Consider the following 26,754-nt stretch of genomic DNA (forward strand, 5'->3'; position numbering starts at 1 on the left):
TTCACAACCAAAGCTTCCTCCAAAGTGTTGAGGGCCAGGCTTGAAGATAGGATGTGTACATGGCAAAGCATGTGTACATGGCATACTACTGAGGTGAGCTCTTTATTTTGCTAGCACACTATGGACTGAATTACCTTGCTCACAACTGGAATTGTATACTCACAGACTTCAAATGTATATTGGTCACTTCAGAACCCTAGTACTCAGTTAGGACCTAGTATTTTACAAGGTGGTTCTCAGCTTTCAAATTTATTTCATCTTTTAATTGTATGATAAAAAGTTGAACAGAGTTCTCTAAACCATGCTTGAAAATCAATTTTTCCCAAATAGCTCAAAAGCTACTTTTTTCTTTTTAAAAAGTTTTAAATTATCTTTATTTATTAGGTAGAAACAGCCAGAAATCAAGAGGGAAAGGAGTGATAGAGAGGAAAAAAAACAAATGTCCTGCAATGCTGCTTCACCACTGGCAAAGCCTTCCCTCTGCAGGTGGGGACCACCAGCTCAAACTCCAGTCCCTGAGCAGGTCCTTGAGCATTGTAACTTTGCTCAATCAGGTGCACCACCACCAGGCACCGAAAAGCTACTTACTTTCTATGCTACAGGGCTGAAAACCATACAGGATCAAAACATGGAAAGAGTGTTCTTTCTTTCTTTTTTAATGTAGACTTTATTTATTAATAAGATAGGAGAAAGAACCAGACATCACTCTGGTACATGTGCTGCCCTACTTCATGCTTAAGAGTCCAGTGTTTTATCCACTGTGCCCTCTCCTGACCTGAAGGTTCTTTCTTCTATCACTGTCTCCACCTGCTGTGAAATTTATTTTACTCTTGACTATAAACTTTTCCAGGGAAGTGTTTATAGTTGTAATAGTATCTAGCATCCTTCTTCACACAGACATTTTAAATAGCACATGACTACTTGTATTAGGCACAATGCTAAGTAATTACCATATTTCAATGTATCTTTACCAACCAGAAACACCATTCCAAATATCTAAATTCAAAAACCTGGAATCATCTCCTCCTCTTCCTCTCCCTCTTTCTCCTTCTTCTCTTAAACTTAATAGAAGGTTAATGATTTACAATACAGTTGTTGACAGAGGTTTTATTGCTAGTAAACTTCCCAGGTTTAACTCTTAATTAGAATGTTTTATTAGTTCTCTATATGTAAGTATATCTACATAATATACACAGGATCTAACACAAGATTTAGGTGCTTAGTGGATGTTACTATGATTTTTATTTTTACAGGCAGAAATGTGTGTGTGTGTGTGTGTGTGTGTGTGTGTGTGTGTGTGTGTGTGTGTGTGAAAGAGACCAGTTTCCTTCACTGTGGTAGGGGCTGGGCTTGAACCTGGGCCACATATGTAGCAAAGCGGTACACTATCCAAGTAAGCTGTTTTGCAAGCCCTGGTTTTTATTATATACAGCATCATTTCCATGTTTTCTCTCCTTAAAAACTGTGTTTATCTTCCTCTCCACTATTCCAAGCTTTGGGTCCATGATTGCTCAACAATTTGTTTGGCTTTGTATGTTAACTCTCTTTTCAGTCACCAGGTTCCAGATGCCATCAGGATGCTAGCCAGGCTTCCCTGGATTGAAGATCCCACCAATATGTCCTGGAGCTCAGCTTCCCCAGAGACCCACCCTACTAGGGAAAGAGAGAGGCAGACTGGGAGTATGGACCGACCAGTCAACGCCCATGTTCAGCGGGGAAGCAATTACAGAAGCCAGACCTTCTACCTTCTGCAACCCTCAATGACCCTGGGTCCATGCTCCCAGAGGGATAGAGAATGGGAAAGCTATCGGGGGAGAGGGTGGGATATGGAGATTGGGCGGTGGGAATTGTGTGGAGTTGTACCCCTCCTACCCTATGGTTTTGTAAAAAAAAAAACAAAAAAAAAAAACTGTGTTTATTTACTTTATGTGAAAGAGATGAATGTACTGCCCCAACATATGTAGTGCCACAGATTCATAAGCCTTATACTTTGTTGCCTGAGTTACTCCCCTAGCCACTGCTCGTTTTACACATAGGCAGCTAATAATATTTCCACAAAAGCAAGAGATACAAAAAAATACCAACTTGGTTTATTGGATAAAAACAATGGCAAAATGGACACAGAGCCAAAAGTTAGGACAGGAATTTACACATCTTCTCCCATCTCACAACCACACCTCTGTGGTTAAATTGATATGGAGGGAGTCAGGGTCCCCCACATATCCTCACTTTTCACCTGCACTGCAAGCAAGGTGAACACTGGGAAAACCCAGCAGAGAAGGGAATCAGTAACAAGCTTGGTCTTTTCTGCCTTCTCATCCCTAAAAGCCTCTGGGTTGGAGGTGAGCAGGAAAGGAATAAAGGGGTCAGAGGAACTGGGGATTGGTTTCTAGGGTTCACTGCCCAAAATATCCTAGACAGCTATCCTTGTCCCCATCCAATCCCCAATAGGTACCATGTGTCCTTGGGAGGGAGAGAGTAGTTGGTTTTGGAACCAGATGTGGTCTCTACACCCTTCCTTAACTTTTATCAAAGTTCTGAGGGTGACCAGTCTAGGACTGGAAGAGCCATACCTTTTCCCTCCCACCCAACCAAGAGGTAAAAAGGAGTTCCTTAGGATGCAGCAAGGTCATTCAAATCTCCACATCACTTTCCTTGTCGTTATCATGGTCTCCATCATAGAATTCATTAGGTGCCTCAGGCCTGGAAAACAAGGAGAGAGAGGTGAGGATTCCACTCTCCCAAGTACCAGCTTTCTTACATGTAGGCATCCTGTCTAGAGTCACTTTTCAGGCCATTTTTATCAGGACCCACTCCTCTGACTCTGTTGTGAGATTTATCACTACTCATTCATCCATTCATGTTTTCAGTAAATATTTATCAGGACACTACTCTATGCAGACACTACTGCAAGACTTAGAAATACAATAAAAAATAAGTCAGACAAGGTTTTTGCTATATCCTTCTATTTACCAATAAGGTAACTGACTACAACAAAGTAAAAAAAAAAAACAAAAAAAAAACTTCAGACAGGATTTTAATGGAAGACTTCTCCATGAAAGGAAGACTTGAAGTCTAAGAAGGAGATGGCCAAAGGGATCTCAGGAAGACCATCTACAGGCACAGAAAACCAAGTATAGAGATTATAAAATCTCTATAGGGCTGGGGAGATAGCATTATGGTTATGCAAAAAGACTTTTCATGCCTGGGGCATCAACTAGGTTCAATCCCCAGCAGCACCATAAACCAAAACTGAACTGTGCTTGCTCTGTTATTTAAAACAAACGAGATTCTAAGATGGTAGGAGACTGATAAATTTCAATAAAAGTGCAAAGCTCTAGATGGCTGGTAACAGGGTGTAGGAATGGGAGTCATTAGAGCTGAGACTAGGGGTATAGGCAAGGACCAGCTTGCAAGGCCTTTTACAGCCATAGTCAGAGATTTGGGTTTCCTTGTAATGGAAAGAGGTTTTAAACAGACAGATGATGTATTTGGATAGTCGCAAGTTATGACATTTTAAAAAATAATTCTCTGAGCAAAAATGCATCGTGGCTTTTCTGACAGCCCAATATTATAAAGTCACAGTGAGTGGAGGGACCTGAAAACAACACAGAGTATTGAGTCTTATGCCTAGCAAGCTCACAGAAAGTGGCGACTTAAAGTACTCTGCAAATGACATGCAAACTAGAGCTACTAGCATCAAGGAATGGGAATTTAGTTGCTGGTCTGACCATGAGGTTCAACTTAAGGTGGAGGACTGAGGATGCTACTGGCTGTTGAAACGTTGTGATAGAACAGACACTAGATCCAAATGCTAGGCTGGACGTATAGATAAACAAGCCAAGCTTGCCAAAAAAAAAAAAAAAAGTAAACTTATAGAATTCAAACCTCAGAGAGTTAGAGAAGTTGAAAAGGATGAGACAGATCAAAAAGGAAGCCCTGAGGCCAGGCGTGGGAGTGAAGGGGCATTTGTAGAGGGGGAGGCTGCAATGTTCCTGTGAAGCCTGGGCTCAGAGGAGAGATCTGGAAGGCTGAACAGAGAAGTGGGTTCTGGATATTGAGAAAAACTACCAGGGGCCGGAAGGTAGTGCACCGGGTTGAGGGAACACATTGCAGTGTGAAAGTACCTGGGTTCAAGCCCCTCATCCCCACCTGCAGGGGGAAAGCTTCCCAAGCAGTGAAGCAGTGCTGCAGATCGGTCTCTCTCCCTCATATATATACTCCCCTTCCCTCTAAATTTATCTCTGTCCTAACAAGTAAATAAATAAATAAAATAAAAGAGAGAGGGGAGTCGGGTGGTAGCGCAGCAGTTAAGCACAGGTGGCACCAAACACAAGGACTGGCCTAAGGATCCTGATTCAAGCCCCCGGCTCCCCACCTGCAGAGGAGTTGCTTCACAAGCGGTGAAGCAGATTTGCAGGTGTCTGTCTTTCTCTCCCCTTTGTCTCCCCCTCCTCTCTCCATTTCTCTCTGTCCTAACAACGAAGACATCAAGAACAACATCAATAATAATCACAACAATAAAACAAGGGCAACAAAAAGGGAAAATGAATAAATATTTTAAAAATTTTGGGACGGGGGAGACAGCATAATGGTTATGCAAACAGACTCTTATGCCTGAGGCTCCTAAATCCCAGGTTTAATCCCCCGCACCACCATAAACCAGAGCTGAGCAGTGCTCTGGTGTTTCTCTCTCTGTGTCTCTCTCTGCATCATTCTGAAAAAATTAAATTAAATTAAAAAAAATTTTAAAAAGAAAAGTTTAAAAATAAAAGAGAGAGAAGCCCATCAGACTGCAGCAGAGTCACCTTAAACCTCCAGCACCACATGCATGAGAGCAGCAACACGTCTGCAGCTTCCCAGTGAGGGAAGGAAATCTGCTCACCACTAAGTGCAGCTGTTTTTGCACTCTTGGATTCTGTTGTCTTTTCCCTTCATCTTTTGGAAAAACTTGTTCAAAGATTTAAAAAATTCTGGGCTGGGGAGACAGCATAATGGTTAAGGCAAAAGGCTCTCATGCCTGAGGCTCTAAGGTTCCAGGTTCAATCCCCAGCCCACCATAGACCAGAGATGAGCAGTGCTTTGGTATCTCTTTCTCTCTCATTAAAAGTAAATAAAAGAAAATATTAAAAGAAAAAGAATTACTTCTTTAAAAAAAAATTTCTATCCTAATCTTTTCCTCACCAATTCACTACATCTATAAAAATTTTAGTACCTTTCTCAGAAAAGTAAAGACAATTAGGAAAATATTCCATATACAATGATCAGAGTATCAGAGAAAAGAAGCCAAGGAGCCTTAAAGAGCAACCGTGAGCTGTCTAGCTGAAGGCCTGGAAGAAGTAAAGGGTTGGTCATAATGTAAAGAGGTACAGATTGTGGGGACAGCAATTTGGCAATAAATGTTTTAAATCTTATTGTACACAGTCTTTGACCTAGCAGCAACCATTCTAGGACTCTAACCTACTCCAACAAGCTTGCAAAGATACATATGTAAGGCTGTTACCATATTCTTTATAGCACCGGAAAAAAAGGAAAATAGTAATAAATGTTCACTACTGGTAACTGGTTGAATTTTCCTACATTCACAGTGGAATATTAAGCAGTTGATAAAGTAATGGAGCAAAACTATATAATGACATGGGGAGATACTCTGTTCTGTAATTAAACAAAAAATAAGAAGAATAAGTTCTAAGTTGTAGAGCACCATGAACAGAGTGATCCAACTTGGGCTGAAACAAATAAATTAAAAAAAAAAAATGCACAACCAACTCTGAGAACAAGTGTATCTGCATTTGTGTTTAGATATGCATGTTGAATTGCATAATTATATTCTATAGAAAAACTTCTATCTGAAAAGATGTAAATCAAGCTACTGACAGTGGCTACTTTTTGGAACCGATAAGGGATTGTGTGAAAGTAAGCTTAACATATTTGGACTTTGTTTAAAGTTTTTAAATAGGGGACTGGCAGATGATTCATCAAGCAGAACACACAGACCTGGGTTTAAGCCTCAGGCCACCATGTGGGAGCTCTTGCAGAGGAGAGCTTCACTATGAATGAAACAGTGTTGTGGTGTCTTCCCCATCCCCTGCTGTCTGTCTGTCTTTCTCCCTCTATCTGGGGAGGGGAGAATATCATCAGGAATTGTGCAGATATCAAGTCCCAGAGATAATCCGGTGGCAAAAAAAAAAATTGATGTCTGGGTGGCACACTTAGTTAAGTGCACATACCGAGTGCAAGGACCAGAGTTCGAATGACACCTGCAGAGGGGCTGCTTCATGAACAGTGAAACAGGTCTGCAAGTGTCATTCTTCCTCTCTCCCTACCTTCCCCTCCTCTCTCAACTTCTCTCTGTCCTATCCAGTAAAATAGAAAGGAAAAAATAAAAGACCAGCAGGAAGGGTGGATTTGTAGTGCCTGCACTGAGCCCCAGTAATAACCCTAGAGGCAAGAAACACAGTACAGTAAAATAAAATAAAATAAAAACTTATAAAAACATTTTAAAAATTAATAAACATGTTATTTATCATTAGAAACAGAGCAAGTGGGGGTAAAAAGTGGGTGAGATGCAAAGGAGCGAAGAGTAGGCTTACTTAAAGGAGGTAGTGACTATAAACCAGTAATTCCCCAATAAAGAAATGAAATTAAAAAAAAAAAAGAGGTCAGTGAGCCTTCTGATTTCCTCTTCTTCTTTCCCCATCAAGTCTGTTAGAACCCCCCTGCTGTCAAGTTCTTGCCCCCAGTCAGACCTGCTGTAGTTCTCCTCAGGACCCCTCTCCTCTGGATCAGCCTCATCAGTTCTTTCATAGGTCAGAAGATCTGCAGGCACATCATGAATCTGGACACTAGGTGCATGGTTCAACATCTTCAAGTTTTCAAAGATTGTCTGGCGGATCTGGTCCAGATACTGATGGGGGATGAAGAATACAGAGTGATTCCCAGTGATTCCAGGACACCTACCATTCTGGCTGCCTTTCACCCCTACTGTCTTAGTTTCAATCCCAGTTAGAATCATAGCTCAAGTCCCCTAGATGCTAACTGTCTTTCCTCTGAATCCTGGACTATCCCCTCACTGGTAACAATGATGGTGATGGCTGTGACCATTCTTCTTGTCTCTGATTTCTGATCTCCCACATCTCTCCCACATCTCTCCTGGGCTCCCCAACCCTTGAGCTCAACTTCTCCCAGGTGCTGACCTGGCGTGAATTCTGGTTCTCGATTCGAGTGCTGACATCAGGGTGAAGTGTGAAGTCCGGGGCAAAGTACTCGAAGTATTCTTAGCAGAGGAGAGGAGGTTAGGAGAAAGAGATAGGTCCCAGTGCTTCCCAGTCTCACTGCTTCCCATCTCAAACCCCCATGTAACAACTGCCCAACCTTCTCCCTGCTCTGAGCACAGAGGAGTCAGGGTATCAAATTGCTCATCTGCCTCCAGACCAGGCCATTGTTGGGTCTTGTGAGAATGACTTTCCTTTAGAGGGGGTATCAAGGGGTGCTCCTTACCACTATATGGAAGCTCCTCACTAATGGCTTCTTCTACCAGCAGTGATGTCTCATATGTCCTGAATGAAACCAGCAGAGGGGGCTTGCTAAACAAGAGGGTTAAAGGGCCCAACTACCATCATGGAGAGCCATTAGCTCACTCTGGGGGTGGAGAGAAGCAGGGGCACACTCACCAGCAACGGGCAACATTTCGGACAGTATAGCCACCACCTCCCAGCACCAGTAGAGGGATATTGAAACTCTTGACATATTCGACACACTCCCTGTTATAAAGAACCAGAAGTGGGAGTGAGGGTAGGGTGGAGGAAGTTATCAAAAGCCAAAGTATACATCTCTTAATAATGGCTGGAAAGGGACATGAGAGAACTGAAAATGTTCTTTATCTTCATCTGAGGAAATTCACTGAGGTAGATTTTTTTTTGAGGGAAAGGGAAAAGGGACATGAGAGAACTAAAAATGTTCTATATCTTTATCTGAGGAAATTCAGAGGTAGATTTTTTTTGAGACATATGTTGTGTTATTTTAATTTTTTTTTAACTTCTCCTTTTTGTGGTCCAGGAGATGGTGCAGTGGCTAAGGAACTAGACTACTCTCAAGCATGAGGTCCTGAGTTTGATCCCCAGCAGCACATGTACCAGATTGATGTCTGATTCTTTCTCTCTCTCTTCCTATCTTTCTAACAAATAAATAATCTTAAAAAAAAAAAAATCTCTTTTTAATGTGGTGCCAGGGAACAAACACATAGCATGCACTGTACCACTGAACTACCCCCTGGCCCACGTATATTTTATAATATATATGTTATACCTCTATAAAATTTTTAAAATAAAGTATACCCCCACAGATGGGGGAGATAGTTTAATGGTTATGCAGAGACACTCATGCCTAAGGGTCCAAAGTCCCAGGTTCAATCCCCATACCGCCATACATCAGAGCTAAGCAGTGCTCTGGTAAAAACAAAACCAAAGGAAAAAAAAAAAAAAGTACACTACCACTTTGGTACTACTTAACACCTACCCTGGCATCCCACTGTTTTGATCACTGCACCAGTAAGTTCTGCCAATTCTAGCAGCCAAAAATAACTTGTATCATTTCTTTTTTTTTTTTTTTTTTCCTAAATGGCCCACCAAGTCAGATTCAAGTTTTCTTTAATTCAGTTTATTTATTTTGGATAGAAACAGAGTGAAATTAAGGGAATGGGGAGCTAGATAGGGGGAAAAAAAAAAGACACCTGCAGCACTGTTTCACCACTAGTGAAGTTTCCCCCCTGCAAGTAGGGACTGAGTGCTTGAACCCAGATCTTTACACACTATGGGTGCACTTAACCAGGTACAACACTGCTTGAGAGTCTTCTGACTCTCCCTCCACCTCAGTTGGGTAACACATCTTGTGTCTAGTCAATACCAGTAGTCTTCTCACTTAACACTCCTGCCCCTTCACTCCCTCCACTCCCATCCCAAATCTTTATCCTCTCCACACACACCCCCTTTTCTTTTTGATCAGGGGTGAAACAAAGAGAAATAGAGAGGGAGAGAGGCAAACACTGTTCCACTGCTAGTGAAGCCCCATCTCCAACCCCCCGCAAGTGGAGACCAAGTGTCTGAACCCAGGTCCTTGTGCATGGTAATTAGTGTGCACTCTGCCAGATGAGCCACTACCCAGTCCCTCTCCATTTTTTTTTTTTAAAGAAATTTATGAGAGAGTCAGAGGGCAAGTAAGATAGCATAATAGTTATGCAACCAGACTCTCATACCTGAGGCTCCAAGATCTCAGGTACAATTCCCTGTATCACCATAAGCCAGAGCTGAGCAGCACTCTAGTTTTAAAAAAAGAAGAAAGAAAAAGAAAAGAAAGGAAGAAATAGAGAAAACAGAGTACTACTCAGCTCAGCTCTGGTATACAATAGTGCTGGAGATTGAGCCTGCAGTCCCTGAGGCCTCTGGCATGCAAATTCTGGGTTCTAACAGCCTGAGCAGACTTTTCTGCTCAACAGACTTTTCTCTATACCAAGGACTTTGGGACACAAGCTGGATTATGTTACTTTCCTGCTTAAAATCCTCCAAAGATTTTGCACCATACTTGAAATGTAATCCAGAGTCTTTATCTGGGTCTAAGACCTCTGCAGAGCCACCTCACTACCAACTTCTCAGCCTTCATCACAAAACCCCAGCCCATTCCCCAGGCTCTGGCCTCACTGGTCCTACCTCATCTCCTCTGCTACACAATCTCTCTCTCCCCTACCTCAGAGCATTTGCATTGCCCTTCTCACTGATCAGGACATATATATATCCCTCTGCTCCTCTTAGGGCTCACTCCTTTTAGTCTTTATGCCTCCATTCAAGTTTCAGTTCAGAAAACCCTTTCCAAATCATGCAGTCTAAATCAGTTCCCCACTGTTACACTGTGCCTTCTCTTTCTATTTCCTTCCTTCATAGAATTTATAATAATCTATAAATAAACTTATGAAGTTACTTGTTTTGTTGGCTTACTCTCTTTTTACTAGTGATTTAATATTTACAAAAATTATAAGATAACAGGGCTACAATTCCACAATGTTCCCACCACCAGAGTTCTGTGTCCCCATTCCCTCCACTGGAAGCTGCAGTTGTTCGCCCAAGGTCACAGGTTCTATAACTATCAACCTAAATTTAATTTTGTCCATTTTTTTCTTTTATTCTATTTTTTGCTCTTATTTATGTATTTTATTTATTTTTTGCCTCCAGGATTATCACTGGGGCTCAGTGCCTGTACTGCGAATCCACTACTCTTGGAAGGCATCTTTTTCCCATTGTTGTTGCTGCTATTACTGTAATTGGATAGGACAGAGAGAAATTGAGAGATAAGGGGAAGACAGGGAGGAGGAAAGACAGACACCTGAAGACCTGCTTCACTGCTCACGAAGCAAGCCCCCTGCAGGTGGGGAGCCGGGGACTCAAACTGGGATCTTTGCACAGGTCCTTGCACTTTGTACTATGTGCGCTTAACCCGGATTGCTACCTCCTGACCCCCTGCCCATTTTCTCCTATGGTCCTGCCTTCTCTTCCTTTCTAAGTCACACCTACTACTACTACTGCTTACCCCAACCCCTATTTTCCTTTCTGTTTCCTAAGCTAAATGTCATTTTCATCTCCCTGGTACAATGCTTGAAACTTAGTAAGGGTTGGGGAGACAGCATAATGATTCTGGAAAAGACTTTCATGCCTAAGGGTCTGAAAGCCCAGGTTCAAATCCCCATCACCACCATATGCCAGAGCTGAGCCATGCTTCTAGTATCTCTCCCTTTCTGTACCTTAAATAATTTAAAAAGGAAACAAACAAACAAACAAACAAAACCTATTATGAATGAATGACCAATAGAGGAAACCTACTCAAGGTGGTATTTCTGGCTCAAGTATAATGTATAATCATTTTATTTCTGTTTATTTTTATTCAAACCTCTTAGATTTCTGTTTCTTAATGCAACACCAGGGAATAAACCCAGGACCTTATGCATGTTCAATACCACTGCTTAGTCAGTGTCGTGTGTGTGTGTGTGTGTGTGTGTGTGTGTGTGTGTGTGTGTCTACTTTTAGAAAGAAGGTCAGAGAAACAGAATTGAGGAAGGAACATAACAGCACAACCCAGCAGCCATAGATCTTGCCCTGATGCTGACCATGGTATTCCCTTGTGATGGAGATCAAACCCAGGTCCTCTCACACAAGGCATGTGCCCTACTAGGTAAACTACCTCTTGGCCCCAAATTATTTCTTAAATTTTGTTCATTTATTTTTTGCTGTGAAGATTTTTGCAGTTGTACAGTTCCACTGCTGTCAGAACTCTTCTCCCCTTCAATATCAAGGTACAGAAAGATGAAAAAGAAAGAGACAGAGAAGGAAAAGCACCACAGCACCACTCCACCCCTGTGCACAGCACTCCCATGCGGTACTGGGAACTTAAACCCCAGGTTCTTGCAGAGGGCAAAGTGTATGCTCACACTTTCAAGTCTCTTAGGAGACATTTTTGCAGCTATTTTAATTTCAAAGAAGAGGTAAGGCCTATGCAATAACTGTCCCCACACCCTGTATTAATGGCTGAGGCTACATGAAAAGTGGTGTAAGTGGAAAGAGGCCAAGTCTCACCCGTGTCCTCGAATGCTTAGGTTGAAGCAGCCCAATCTATCACAGCCCAGAGAGTCAGCTCCACACTGCAAAAAAGGCAAAACCCCAGGGGCTGCAGTGAGATAACCTGTCAGGTGTCCTTCACTTCCCTTGCCCCAAAAATACAAGCAGAACCTTCCTTTGAAGCACAGACACAGTTACCTGGAGCACGATGCATGTAGGTTGGTAGAAGTCCACCACCTGGTTGATAACAGGCTGGAAAAGGTGCTTGTAACCTGGGAGAGGGCCAAAGATGGGTACCTGGCACCCCAAGGGGATGGGGAGACAGGAAACAAAAGGGAAAAGGGGGTTGAGAGAGCATGTAGCCCAGGAAAGGGAAAACCCAAGAAATTGGTTCTGAATTTCCAATGGGGGGGAGGGGTGCCAGTCGCCTTTGCATGGCCAATGAAAGCTACTGACCCTTTTCCCCGAATGATGCACATACACAAGATATGTTGCATACAATTTCCAAGGGGTTCATGGTCCCTCTGAATGCCATTCATCCTTAGAACACCTGGCCCAACAGTAGACAATACCAGGCAGAAGAGGTTAATTTCAGGAGAGGAAGATAGAGTCTAGTGAAGAGAGAAAAGAGTGCATTACTTACTTTGGTCATCAATGCCATCTCGTAGAGGTACATTGAGACAGTAGTAACGGCCACTCTCTGCTCCAACTTCATACATGTCACCTATAGGGAAGAGGCAAGTGGGAGATGAGAGCCATGCAGGGTGACACCCATAGCCCATGCAGTTCAACCCCAACTCTCATTCCACCTATGGATCTTCACCATACTCCTTAAAGCCATGAAGTTTCTTGTAGCTATGTTCACTCAGAAAATATTTTTCAAGGGTCTACTATGAGCCCAGCTATAAATTAGGCACTAGGGACAGAGCAATGAAGAGAATTAACTGGTGAACAAATTAGGCACTGGGGACAGAGCAATGAAGAGAATTAACTAGTAAATAAAATCCCTCCAAATTTACAAATAGAAATAAGCACAAGGACCACCGGGTGGTGGTGCACCTGGTTAAGTGCACACATTACCATGTGCAAGGACCCAGGTTCAAGCCCCTGGTCCTCCACCTGCAGGGGAAAGCTTCACAAGTGGTGAAGCAGTGCTGCAGGTGTCTTTCTGTCTCTCTTCCTCTCTATCTCCCCTCCCCTCTTAATTTCTCTCTGTCTCTAATAAATAAATATTAAAGGAGGAGAAGGAGAAGAAATGAGCACTCTGAGAGAAAAGAGCAGGATGACATGACAGGGTAATGGGAAGGAAGTGATTACTCTAACTGGGGACTTCAGGAAAGGCTTCTCTGAGCAAAGCTGAAGACTGACGGGAGCAGCCATGGCAAAGAGCTGGGGGGCTTTCTCCCATACCTGTGCCTGGAAAGAAGTAGTTTCCATATTTGTGGAAAGACACTGTCATGACCCGGTCAGTGAGGTAGAAGGCTTCTTGAACCCCATCACCATGGTGAATGTCGATATCAATATAGAGCACCCGGGGGTGGTATCTGGGATGTGAGTAAAACCAGGGTATGAGGCAGAACTGAATCCCAGCAAGAACCCCCAGTCCACTCCTCCCAAGCAAATACAAGGTCTAGAATGATAGAGTCTCCAACTGTCCAAGTCACCTGAAACCTAATAGCACCAGTTCCCTAAGGGCAGCCCTGGGCTCCAGCCTAAAGCAGGGGTAGGACAGAGATGTGCAGAGAAGGCTAAAATGTGAACAAAGCACAGGAAGAAGGAGCCTGAGAAAAGCACCAAGAACTTAGGAGAAACTAATGCTGGCGTGGAATTCAGCATCAGGGTGAGGGCAGCCTAAGAGGCCTCCTCAGCCAAGAGTCTACGAAGTCCACCCATCTCTTTCTAGGCTACTTACTTAAGCAGCTCCAAGATGCCAATCACAATGTCATTGACATAGCAGAAACCAGAGGCCTATGGAGACAGTGGTCATACAAACAGTCTCTTCGTCCAGCTGCCCCTCCATTCATCCTGACACCAACCAACCCCAGGGTAGCCACTGTCTCTCCCATTGCTTCCCACTCACCTCAAACTTCTTGGCATGATGCAAACCACCAGCCCAATTAATGGCAATATCACAGATCTGAAAGACAAACACCCAACTCACACTCCTTTTCTTGGCCACTCCATGTCCCCCTGCTTACCCCAGCCCCAGCTGGGAGCCCAGGGTCAGAGTTAAGAAGACTTGGGGCTATAGTCACCTTGTTATTCAGCTGGGTTGCCCCTTGCAGAGAAGCACCTGTATAACGGGAACAGAATTCAAAGAGGCCAGGAAACACCGGGCTGTGGGGAAGAGGAGACCAGTGAGACCTTTGCCTATTTCTAGGCCCTTTCTACAACTCTCCTCCCACACCCTACCCCACCCCCGAAAGCTCCTCCAATCTCCATCCCTCAATAACTCTCTTACCCACTCCTACATACATGAACCATTTACAAATTTAGTCAACAAGCACTTTGGACCAAATAATATATCAGCTCTATCTGAGGCACTGGATGGGAAGTAAAGGGGCATTTAACTCTGTCAGGGAGTTTGTACCCTAACTGGGAAATGAAAAAACAGCTTCTAAGTACTTAAGCGAGCACGAAGAGTAGAAGGAAGCTGTAAGAGAACATGAGCTCTATTTTTGTTCGCTTGTTTAAGATTTTATTGACCACGGAGTCTGGCGGTAGTGCAGTGGGTTAAGCGCATGTGGCGCAAAGCGCAAGGACAGGCATAAGGATCCAGGTTCCAGCCCCCCAGCTCCCCACCTGCAGGGAAGTTGTTTCACAGGCGGTGAAACAGGTCTGCAGGTGTCTGTCTTTCTCTCCCCCTCTGTCTTCCCCTCCTCTCTCCATTTCTCTCTGTCCTATACAACAACAATGACATCAATAACAACAACAATAACTACAACAACAATGAAAAACAACAAGAGCAACAAAAGGGAAAATAAATTTTTTAAAAAAGCCTCTTATTTAAAAAAAAATTATTGACTGATAGATGAGAGAGACAGGAGAGAAAATAGAACCAGAGACATCACTCTGGGGCATGCACTGCTGGGGATCAGACTTGGGACCTCATGTTTTATTTTTATTTTAATGAGAGAGATACAGAGACAAAGACATACAGAAAGACTAAAGCACTCTTCAGCTCTGCCTTATGGTAGTGCTTGGGACTGAACCTGAGACCTAGGAGTCTCAGGCATGAGGCTGAACAATTTAAGCTCATGGATAACCATTATGCTATCTTCCCTGCCCTCAGGACCTCATATTTAAGAATCCAATACTTTGTCCATTGTGCTACTTCCTGGACCACATGCTGTTTTTCCTAAATGATTCAATTATGGTGTCTGTGGTTAGCAAGGTTGCTCACTTGGGAGAATTGTCATTGTGAATTGTCATTCACAAGATCCAGGTTTAAGCAACCAGCCCACGACATGGGAATATGCAGCACCAGGGCAAGCTTCAGTGCTATGATATCCCCTCTCTCTGTGTTTCTATCTGAAAGGATGGCCTGGAGTGATGAAATTGTACATGCTGGAAGTCCTAGCCATTAAAAATAATTAGTTAATTAAATTGAACCTTATTTATTTACTTATTATTTTCACCAGAGCACTGCTCAACTGACTTAAACCTGGGATGTCTGGTGCCTCAGGCATGAGTCTTTTTGTATAACCATTGTGCAGCCCCAGCATACGTTTTAACACAAAGTTCAATAATGTTCTTTATTCCCCCCTTGCTGAGAGATTCCACTGCTCTTAAGTTTTTCATTCAAAAAGAAAGATGGATAAGAAGAACCATTTTCCATATGGTGCTGGGGCTTAAACCAGGCTCCACATGACAATGCACATACCCTAACTGGTGAACCACTGCCCAGGTCTCAGTAATACCATTTATAATCATACTTTTTAAAGAGTCTTATTCCTATATACATTTAAAAATCATATAGTGGTGAGAAGATCCACAAAAAGAATAGTTATGTAGTACTTAATTAACTTTCAATAAATGCTGAGTTATAATTATTGTCATCTTATGTGAGGGTAGATAGCATAATGGTTATGCAAAGAAACTCTCATGCCTGAGACTCCAAAGTCCCAGGTTCAATCCCCCACACCACCATAAGCCAGAGTTGAGCAGTGCTCTGGTAAAAAATAAATAAATAAATAATCATCTTTGGGGGGGTTCATTATTGGAGCTTCACCACTTCAGGATAACTTTTTCCGATAGAGACAGAGGGAGAAAGGTAAATATAGCACTGCACTAACATTTCCTTTAGTGTAGTGAGGGCCAGGATTATTTTTTCACTTGAGCACAGGAATAAAAATCCCTGCTTCTGTAGTCTGGGAGGTGGCACAGTGGATAAAGCACTGGACTCTCAAGCATGAGGTCTTAAGCTTGATCCCCAGTAGCACATGTACCAGAGTGGTGTCTGGAGTTCTCTCTCTCTCTTAGCTTATCCCTCTCATTAATAAATAGATAAATAAAATATTTTAATAAAATTTTTATTATTTATTTTCCCTTTTGTTGCCTTTTTATTGTTGTTGTAGTTATTGTTGTTGTTATTGATATTATCAGTTAGGACAGAGAGAAATGGAGAGAGGAACGGAAGACAGAGAGGGGGAGAGAAAGAGAGACACCTGCAGACCTGCTTCACCACCTGTGAAGCAACTCCTCTGAAGGTGGGGAGCCAGGGCTCAAACCGGGATCCTTACACTGGTCTATGTGCTTAACCTGCCTGACTCCCTAAATAAAATATTTTTTAAAATTTTTACTTCTAATTAGCTCTGGTTTATAATGGTGCTGGGGATTGAGCAAGGTATCTCTGGTGCCTGGGGCATGAAAATGTGTTGCACTCACCTAATCACCTTCAATCTCTACAAAAAAAATAATGAGATGATGAGAGACTCAAGAAGGTACATCCTTTGTAATCCCATTTTAACATTCTGGAGAAAAGGAAAAGTAGTTGTATAGATCTAAGGTGGAGTGAAAGAAATGGCTACAAAGGGATATGGGAATGTGAAGGACCTGTGTGGGAAAATGGAAATCATCTATACTTTGACACATCCTATCAACACTCTCAGAAGTGTGTATCTGAAAAGGGTAAATTTCACTGTATTCAAATTATATCAATACCTTTGAGTGGCCTGAGAGGTGGCAAAATGGATAAAGTATTGAACTCTCAAGCATGAAATCTAACATTTTATCCAATGCATTACATATACCAGAGTGATGTCCTGGTTTTCTCTTTTCTCTCATGAATAAATCTTTTAAAAAAAAAATATATATATATATATATTTATAAACCTGACGTGTGTGTGTGTGTGTGTGTGTGTGTGTGTGTGTGTGTAGACCTCAAACATGCACAATCTTACTGGTAACTTCAGGAAACTTTTTTCTTTTTTTTTTTTTTTTTTTTTTAATATTTATTTTCTTTATTTATTCCCTTTTGTTGCCCTTGTTGTTTTATTGTTGTAGTTATTATTGTTGTTGTCATTGTTGGATAGGACAGAGAGAAATGGAGAGAGGAGGGGAAGGCAGAGAGGAGGAGAGAAAGATAGACACCTGCAGACCTGCTTCACCGCCTGTGAAGCGACTCCCCTGCAGGTGGGGAGCCGGGGTTCGAACCGGGATCCTTATGCCGGTCCTTGTGCTTTGCGCCACCTGCGCTTAACCCGCTGCGCTACAGCCCGACTCCCGAAACTTTTTTCTTTTTAAAGAATTTATTTAGTTGGATAGGAGGAGAGAGAACCAGACATCACTCTGATACCTGATACATGTGCTTCCAGGGATTGAACTCGAGACCTCATGGTTGAGAATCCAGTACTTAATCCACTGTGCCACCTCCTGGAGCACCAGGTTACTTTTTTCATTCAGATAGAGGAGAAACACCTCATCTCTGCTGCTGCGGTTCAAATCTGGGCCTCATACAACATCACAAGGCATTTGCCCCACTAACAAACCATCACTCTAACCTTAAAAAAGAATGACTTGAGGGCCAGACAGTGGTGCACCTGGTTGAGTGTGGATGTTACAAAAAAGAAAGACTTGTGGCCTGGGAGGTGGCACAGTAGGCAAAACACTTTTTTTTTTTTTTTGCCTCCAGGGTTATTGCCGGGGCTCGATGCCTGCACCATGAATCCACTGCTCCTGGAGACCATTTTTTCCCCTTTTGTTGCCCTTGTTTTTTATCACTGTTGTGGTTATTATTGTTGTTGTTGCTGTCGTTGGATATGACAGAGAGAAATCGAGAGAGGAGGGGAAGACAGAGAGGGGGAGAGAAAGATAGACACCTGCAGACCTGCTTCACCATCTGTGAAGCAACTGCCCTGCAGGTGGGGAGCCAGAGGCTCGAACGGGGACCCTTACTCCTGTCCTTGTGCTTCGTACCATGTGCACTTAACGCACTGCGCTACCGCCCGACTCCTGGTAAAACATTCTTAAGCATAAGGTCCTCCTGGCATTGCCATGTGCTAGAGTAATGGCTCTGGTTCACACACATGCACACACTCTTTCTCATATAAATAAATATGCTTTTTAAAAGAAAAACATAAAAATATCAAGTTATCAAATAGTATAATAGACACATTTTACCATGTGGAAAAGAGAACTGTAGGGACGTTTACAGTTTCTCAAAGAGTTTAGGAAGAACTAGTGATGGTACCTAAATAAATGAAAAAACAATTATCAGCTTCAGGGGCTGGGGGGCAGTGGGGAATACAAGAAAAAAAGTAAAGGGACTGGGTATTGTCGCACCTGGTTGAGCACACCTATTACAATGTGCAAGAACCTGGGTTCAAACCCCTGGTCCCCACCTGTAGGAGGTAAGCTTTGCGAGTGATGAAGCAGGGCTGCAGGTGTCTCTCTGTCTCTCTCCCTCTTTATTTCTTCCTACCGTCTCAATTTCTGGCTGTCTCTATCCAATAAATATAGATAATAAAAAAAATAATAAAAAGTAAAGTCATAGTATACTATTTGGCTCCAAAGTAAGTTAAATTTTCAAAATTATAATAATGTAAAACACAAAATATATGCTTAATAGATTTGTGATATAAAGCTGGGAGGGAAGGAGAAGCCAGGGTGATGCTATAAGTACTAAATGTTCACCTGCCACACTGTTTAACAATGTCCAAAGTTGATAAATGAACAAATACCAATATGAGCATTTTATAAGAAGCAGTGTAATGTGACACTATAATCACAAGACCAGATTCTGGAGCTAGACCACCCATATTCAAAGGCTGACTCTCCCAGCAATGATCATGAAGTTGGGCAGGCTGTTTAACCCCTCTGCCTAAGTGTCCTCATCAATGAAAAAAGGAGATAGGACCCTGCTTCATTAGGGGTTATTGAGATTAAAATATCTAAAGGTATTTAAAATAGCACTACACATAGCAGGAATTAAATATTGGCAGATGTTTAGTAATATTAGTCTAGTAATATTTTCAAACAGCAGAAGAAACAGTTGTGCTGCTGAAAGTAGCTGCTCCTGGAGACTGGGACTTCTAAAGTGGGATGACAAGACTAGGACTGGCTTTTGTTTTTTCCCCTTCTCCATTAAAAGCCTTGTAGAACATTTTGGATTTCTAAATTAGATTATTTTGAAAAAACATCAAATTTGTTAAAAGAAGAACATTTAAAAGAAAAAGGGAACAAAAATTCCTGCTTCTAGTCAGAAATTCAAGATAAATGCAGCTGTAATTGCAGTGTTGACAGTGCAAATGATAAAGCACAAAAAGACAGTATTTCCTAAGTGCACAGAGCATTTACAGGGCCCCAGCTGGGGACTGAGCGCTGACTCTGCCTCCCCAGACTTATAAAATGAACTCAGAAATAGCTGCAGCAGCAGTAACAAAACACTAAAAAACCTCCCAAGACAACATGTGACCAACTAAGAACCAAACAGGCAGAACAGTATGTGCAAGACAGACCTCTGCAGCTGGTAAGGTCAAGAAAAGTCTCACAATGGTGTGAAGCTGGGAAGGTCCTGAAGAGGTCAAATGGATAACAGAGGACATTCCAGAAAGGTATCCTGTACAACAGGAATGTGGGAACAGGTTGGAAATATTTAATGCCAAGTCCAACAAAACAGTTTCTATTCTCTAGCCAGGCCAGGATGCTTCATTAATAGTATTTTTCTGTTAAAAGATTAGTATAGTGTTGGGCAGGGGTAGATAGCATAATGGTTATGCAAAGAGACTCTCATGCCTGAGGCTTTCAAAGTCCCAGGTTCAATCCCCTGCACTATAATAAGCCAGAGCTGAGCAGTGCTCTGGTTAAAAAAGAAAAAAGAAAAAATTAGTATAGTGCTGAAAACCTGCTCCCTGGGGTGTGAATAGCTCACCGAGGAGAGCCATCCCATGAATGAGGACCTGGGTACATGCCCCAGTATCACACAGGAGTACCATGGAGAGCACTGGGGGAGCTCCAGGGATAGGATAGCAGTGCTATGTGGTGTCTCTCTTCTCTTTCTCTCTCTCTCTAAATGAAAAATGAAAAGCTGGACTCAACAGGCCACTGAACAGTGTCATACATGTGTGAGGCCTTGACTTCATTCCCAGGTGCAGCATAAAAACAAACTCACAAGCAAATAAAGCAGGCCTGAAGGTGGCACAGTGAATAAAAGGTTACACTCTCAAGCATGAGATCCCAAGTTCATTCTGGCATTGCATGTGCCAGAGTGACTCTGAATCTCTCCCTTTCTCATAAATAAGTAAACCACACATACAAGCATACATACATTACATACATACATACATGCATACATACATGCATACAACAGAAGACTGGAAAATATTTCGACTGTGCACTTTCCCATACATAAAGACCCAGGTTCAACTCCCTGACCACCAAATAAAAGCACTAGCATGAGGGAAGCCTTATGAGTGGAAAAGTTGTAGTATCTTTCTTTCTGTCTCTCTGTCCCTGTATCTAAGGGAAGAAAAGGGTCTGTCAGGAACAGAGGAATCAAGCAGGCACAGAGCCACCAATAACTCTGGTGGCAAAAAAAAAACAAAAAACCCCAGGCTCAGGAAATGAATCTTGCCACTTCCAATGAGTTATGTGACATTTGTACCCATTACCTAATCTCTCAAACTTGAGTTTACTTATGCTTAACACCAGGAAAAGGACTATTGTACCTCAGGTTTGGTTTGAAAACTGAGTGCACCAGCAATCCCAGCAAAAGACAGTAAGTATTCAATAAATGATAACTGCTGTGGTAAACTGCAGGTTCGACAAGCTGGTTTCTTTAAGAAAGAAATTTGCTGAGGGAACAGCATAATGGTTATACAAAAGATTGTCATAACTGAGGCTCCAAGGTCTCAGGTTCAATCGCCTGTACCACCACAAGCCAGAGCTGAGCAGTGTGCTGGTCTATCTCCCTGTGTTTTTCTCTTTGTATCTATTTCATATTAAAATACAATTAAAAATAAAAATATACCATGATGCCAACCGGACTTCCCAGGGAAGATAATTCCACCCCATTTCCCCAGAGCTCTGCCCACTAGGGAGAGAGAGAAGCTGAGAGTATGGATCGACCTATCAACACCCATGTTCAGTGGGGAAGCAATTACAGAAGTCAGAACTTTCACCTGTACCCCATAGTGATCCTGGATCCATGCTCCCAGAGGGTTAAAGAATAGGAAAGCTATCAGGGGAGGGAATGGGATATGGAGTTCCAGTGGCAGGAATTGTGTGCAATTATACCCCTCTTATCCTATGGTCTTGTCAGTGTTTCCATTTTATAAATAAAAACTTAATAAAATAAGGGGTCAGGCGGTAGCACAGCAGGTTAAGCGCATGTGGTGAAAACCGCCAAGGACCAGCGTAGGGATCCCGGTTCGAGTCCCCAGCTCCCCACCTGCAGGGGAGTCATTTCATAGGCGGTAAAGCAGGCCTGTAGGTGTCGTTCTATCCCCCCCACCCCCGTCTTCCCCTCCTCTCTCAATTTCTCTCTGTCCTATCCAACAATAAACGACATCAACAACAACAATAACCACAACAAGGCTACAACAAGGGCAACAAAGGGGGAAAAATGGCCTCCAGGAGCAGTGGATTCATGGTGCAGGCACTGAGCACCAGCAGTAACCCTGGAGGCAAAAAAAAAAAAAAAATTAATAAAATAAAATAAAAATAGGGGCTGAGTGGTGGTGTACCTAGTTGAGAACACACATTACAGAATGTTAAGGACCCAGGTTCAAGCCCTGGTCCTACCTACAGGGAAGAAGCTTTATAAGCAGTGAAGCAGTATTGAGGGTCTCTCTCTATATATATAATAAATGATAATAAATTAAAAAAAATTTTTAAATATATTAAATTCACCCAAAGGAAACCATCTATCAGAAGAAATCTATGTATACCTATATTCATAAGAGCACAATTTGTAATAGTCAAAACCTGGAAGCAACACAGATGTCCAACAACTGATGACTGGCTAAAAAAATTGTGGTATATATACATGATGAAATATCTCCTTTGCATCATCTTGGATGGAACTTGAAGAAATGTGAATAAAGTCAAAAAGAAAAACACAACTACCAAATGAGCTCACTTTAAGCAAGACTTAGTAAATAGGAACAGGGAAGGAGAAACAAAGTGAAATGTAGCGAATGGTGTATTGCACCTGAACAAATGACTCGAGAAGGAGGGGGTGAGAAGGGCAGAAAAGAACTTTGGGGTCCTGGTATATAATGAAATTGTATCCATGAGTCCATGACTGCTCTGTAAATCATTAACCTCCTCAATAAAAATGGAAAAAAAACTATTCAAAGGAGAGAAGGAATTACTACAGGTTAAAAGCTTTTAAGAGCCGAAGTCCCAGGTTTAATCCCCCGCACCACCATAAGCCAGAGTTGAGCAGTGCTCTGGTGTTTCTGTGTCTTTCTCTCTGCATCTCTCTCAAAAATAAAATAAATAAAATACTTTAAAAAAAAAGCTTTTTAAAAATTTTTTTTTATTTATTTATGAGAAAGATAGGAGAGAGAAAGAACCAGACATCACTCTGGTACATGTGCTGCCGGGGATCAAACTCAGGACCTCATGCTTGAGAGTCTAGTGCCTTGGCCACTGCACCACCTCCCAAAGCACAAAATAAAAAGCCTTTAAGAGACATCAACCATATGCAATGTGTGGGTCTTGTTTGATCTCAATTTATTCTCTCTTTCTCTCCCCCCTTATCTGAAATAAAAAGAATTATAATGTTGGCCAGTCAAGGAGTAGTGGCTTCCAACACATTCAAGGCCTCAGCATAATCATCAAAACATAAAATGATCACAATTTAAATAAATCAAGTACAAAAAAATTATGAATCAATTGAAATTTGAAGATTGATAACATATTTGATGATATAAAGATGTGATATTGGCATTTTTTTATTTTATTATTAATTAGCTTTATTTTTTGACCAGAATACAGCTTAGCTCAAAGTATTGAACCTGGGAATTCAAAGCCTCAGGAACAAAAGTCTTTTTGTATAACCATTATGTTAACGCTTCTTACTTAATTCCTCTCTATCCCATTTTTAAAAAGCACATCATTTAAAGTTACTTTTTTTTTTAAGAAAGATTTTATTTATTTATTAATGAGAAAGATAGGAGAGAGAAAGAAAGAACCAGACATCACTCTGGTATATATGCTGCTGGTTGAACTCAAGGCCTCATGCTTGAGTCTAGTGCCTTAGCCACTGCGCCACCTCCTGGACCACTTAAAGTTACTTTTTAATACTGGGGAGATAGCATAATAGTTATGCAAAAGATTTTCCTGCCAGACACCCTGAGGTTTCAGGTTCAACTCCCTGTACCATCATAAGCCACAAGTGAGCAGTGCTGATTTTTCTCTCTGTATCTCTTTTTCTTTTAATATTTATTTATTTATTCCCTTTTGTTGCCCTTGTTGTTTTAATATTGTTGCTATTGGATAGGACAAAGAGAAATGGAGAGAGGAGAGAAAGACAGAGAGGGGGAGAAAAAGATAGACAGACACCTGCAGACCTGCTTCACCGCCTGGGAAGTGACTCCCCTGCAGGTGGGGAGCCGGGGGCTCGAACTGGGATCCTTGCCGGTCCTTATGCTTTGCACAACCTGTGTTTAATCCACTGCACTACCGCCCGACTCCCATGTATCTCTCTTACATTAAAATAAAACATTTAGAAATGGGCTGGGGAGATAACATAATGGTTATACGAAAAGTCTTTCATGCCTAAGGCACCAAAGATCCCAGGTTCACTTCCTAGCACCACCATAAACAACAGCTGAGTAAAGTGTGGGGGAAAAAAAAAGAAAATTAAAAATTAAAAAATTAAATAAAATAAAACAAACTTACATAACATTTACAGATAAAACAGATAAAAGGATTAGAAGGATGTGACATTTGGATTTTGCTTTTAAAACTGATTTATTCCCCTGTTGATAAAAGTGCTGTTTACTGTTTAAACATGCTTGCTATCTCTTTAGCTGTGACTTGTACAACTCTGCTCTTCATATTCTGCAGTCAGTCTTTTATCTGCTCCTCCATCCTCAGTGCATGTTGTCCCTACTGCCCACTACATTCCTCCTATCATCTCCATCCTCCCAATCACCTTTTATCTAATTACTTCCCACTCCTTCAGATAGATCTCATTTCCTCTAAGAAGCCACCACTGCCCAGCCCACTCCCAAGCTGGGTAATTCTTCCATATATGCTCTCAGTCCATTGTATAACTCTCTTTCACATGATGTAACACAACCATAGTATTAAAGTTGGGGGGAATACTATTACATCCCTACTATTCAGCACAGGACCTAGTCTACAGCAAGTGACCAATACACATTTGTTGAAGAAAAAAAAAGTAAATGACTCACTGGCAAATAAGTTCCCCCTCTCCTACCCCCAGTTCCTATTGCTGCCACGAGATCTCACTCATTCAAATAGCCCCTCTGAATGCCAGCTGGATAATTCTTCCATACATGTTCTCACATAGTCCATCATGTACCTCTTCATATGACTTAACACAATCATAATATGAAAATTTGGTGTTTACTATTCATTGCCTGCGATCAAAAGATGTAGGTTTCCCCTCACCAGTCATCGCCCACATTGAAGGCATTAAGGCTCTTGGTGAAGCCTTGCATGTTGGTGGGGCTGACTCTCTGCAGGAAGTCAATGTAGTCCTCAGAGTGGAAGCGGCACATGTCATGCTGGGAAGCCTGGTATGGCTTGAAAACCTTGAAACAGAAACACAAGAACCCAGGCAGGGTCAGTCCTCTCAGAGAACTGACATCACCTATATTGAATTCAGCCCTGAGGACCTTCAGAGCTCACACTAGTAGTCTCTCACCTCCCCATCCTTGTTATTCCAGGGCAGTAGTCAGTGAAGAAGAGAGACTCCAAGCCATCAGGTGGGTAATTATGATCAACCCCCACCTAAAGACCACACTGGGTTTTGTCTTCCCATTCCCATCTCCTGTTACTATCCTGTCATCCTTGAGCCCCATACACCTGTCCTGCTCCCTGGATACCTGATTTTCTCCTCTTCATCTTCTTTCCAAGCTCTCCTTTTTAACTTGGAGTCAAATAATATGGAATGTAAGATAACATCCTCACTAAAGCCCAAGATGTGATGTTAAACCAGAAGTCTATCACTTTTTGAAGGAGCAACACACTTTTTTTTTAAGTTTTGCTTTATTTATTCCCTTTTGTTGCCCTTGGTTTTTTGTTTTGTTTTGTTTTTTGTTTGTTTTGTTTTGTTTTATTGTTGTCTTTATTGGATAGGACAGAGAGAAATAGAGAGAGGAAAGGAAGACAGAGTGAGGGTGAGAAAGACACCTGCAGACCTGCTTTACCGCTTGTGAAGCGACTCCGCTGCAGGTGGGGAGAGGAGGGCTCGAACCGGGACACTTAACGCGGGTCCCTCTGCACTTTGCGCCACCTGCGCTTAACCTGCTGCGCTACTGCCCAACTCCCGGACCAACACACTTCTTTAGAAATTGGGCAAGAACAAACGCTCACTGCTGCAAAACAGTAAAAAATTTCTAGGGATTCATAGATTCATGCACTTACAAACACTTCAGTCTTTTCTGTAACCAATTCACTTGGCTATGCCTCAGTACCAACACTGGGCACTCCTCATACTGTTGACTAACTGCTCTTGCAAAGCATAAAGGCTGAGCTTAACAGTTACAATCTCATATCATAGTTATACATTCCAAGATAGGAACAGACTATATGAGCAAGTATGTCTGAGAGCAGCCGAAGGACTGGGTAATGATTAAGTAGAAGTGTGTAGAGGTCTTCTGGGTGGAAAAGGGAAGACCCAGGCATCTCCTACACTCTTCCACATACACATTTACACACTGTGGAAGTGTGGAGATCTCCGAATTGAGAAAAGTACAGAGAAGGGATGGAAAAATGAAGATAAGTTTATATCCAGGAATGATGATCCAGCCCATCTCCCTTCCCTGAGGTCACTGTATCCTGGAACGCAGAAAGAGGAAATCTACTGTCTGCAAACCAGTCCAACTCCATTCTAACCTGAGGCCAAGGGTTGGTCCACCTAAGGTCAAACAGTGCCTAACCTGAGATGAAAGGGTAACTTCCAGTAAGTCCGTGGACTCGCCCACGAACAATGCACAGGCGGGGTGATCCTGATTCTTTTCAATCTAGTCTCCCCACTATTCTTAAGGGGTGGGTCCCCCTTGCTACCTCCAGTGCAACCTCCCTAAGGCCGCAGTCCTCCCCACCCCCGACCCCCGGTAAAGGGCGGGACTCACGATCATCTTTTTATAGAGACCATAGTGCAGGACCAAGCTGTGCGTCAACGCCAAGCGGTGGGGCTTCATAGGGTGCCCAGCCCCTGGAGGTGGTAGGAGAAGAGAAGTCGTCAGTTCCTGCCCCAGGAGTAGCGGGCCCCGCCTCAAAACCTCCACGTCCCGCGACCTTTCGCGTGCAACCTTGCTCCCTCACCGTAGTGGAAGTTGCCCACATCCGGGTCGTAGAAATAGGCTACCGTCTTGGCCATGGTGCCGGCGGGAGCAGGCCCCGCGCCTCCGCCGCCCGCCCGGCCACCTGCCCCACCCCCAGCCGTGCGTGCTTGCGTCAGCACGCAGCCAGCCTCTGCGGAACCCGGAGGCCCAGGCCCCGCCCCGGACAC

General features: G+C 42.6%; 1 protein-coding gene across 1 annotated transcript; it reads right to left on the reverse strand.

Annotated features, from left to right (window-relative positions):
- Positions 1-2,068: 2,068 nt before the first annotated feature.
- On the reverse strand, positions 2,069-26,722 carry HDAC3 (histone deacetylase 3). Its single transcript, XM_007518984.3, has 15 exons — positions 26,568-26,722; positions 26,375-26,457; positions 24,687-24,829; positions 13,856-13,937; positions 13,681-13,737; positions 13,513-13,568; positions 13,011-13,144; positions 12,244-12,324; positions 11,799-11,872; positions 11,619-11,683; positions 7,674-7,763; positions 7,501-7,559; positions 7,197-7,276; positions 6,750-6,907; positions 2,069-2,703 (listed from the first exon to the last, which is right to left on the reverse strand). The coding sequence occupies exons 1-15, from the start codon at positions 26,620-26,622 to the stop codon at positions 2,634-2,636; spliced, it is 1,287 nt and encodes a 428-aa protein (XP_007519046.1). The 5' UTR covers positions 26,623-26,722; the 3' UTR covers positions 2,069-2,633.
- Between the last annotated feature and the right edge of the window lie 32 nt (positions 26,723-26,754).

Source organism: Erinaceus europaeus, chromosome 2 (assembly GCF_950295315.1).
Source record: "Erinaceus europaeus chromosome 2, mEriEur2.1, whole genome shotgun sequence".
Classification (NCBI taxonomy): domain Eukaryota; kingdom Metazoa; phylum Chordata; class Mammalia; order Eulipotyphla; family Erinaceidae; genus Erinaceus; species Erinaceus europaeus.

Coding starts and splice junctions, on each gene's coding strand:
- HDAC3 (XM_007518984.3), bottom strand. CDS start 26,622: ATGGCCAAGACGGTAGCCTATTTCTACGACCCGGATGTGGGCAACTTC. Junction 26,458..26,567: donor TGTGGGCAACTTCCACTACG/GTGAGGGAGCAA, acceptor TACCACCTCCAG/GGGCTGGGCACCCTATGAAG. Junction 7,560..7,673: donor CGAAATGTTGCCCGTTGCTG/GTGAGTGTGCCC, acceptor GGTTTCATTCAG/GACATATGAGACATCACTGC.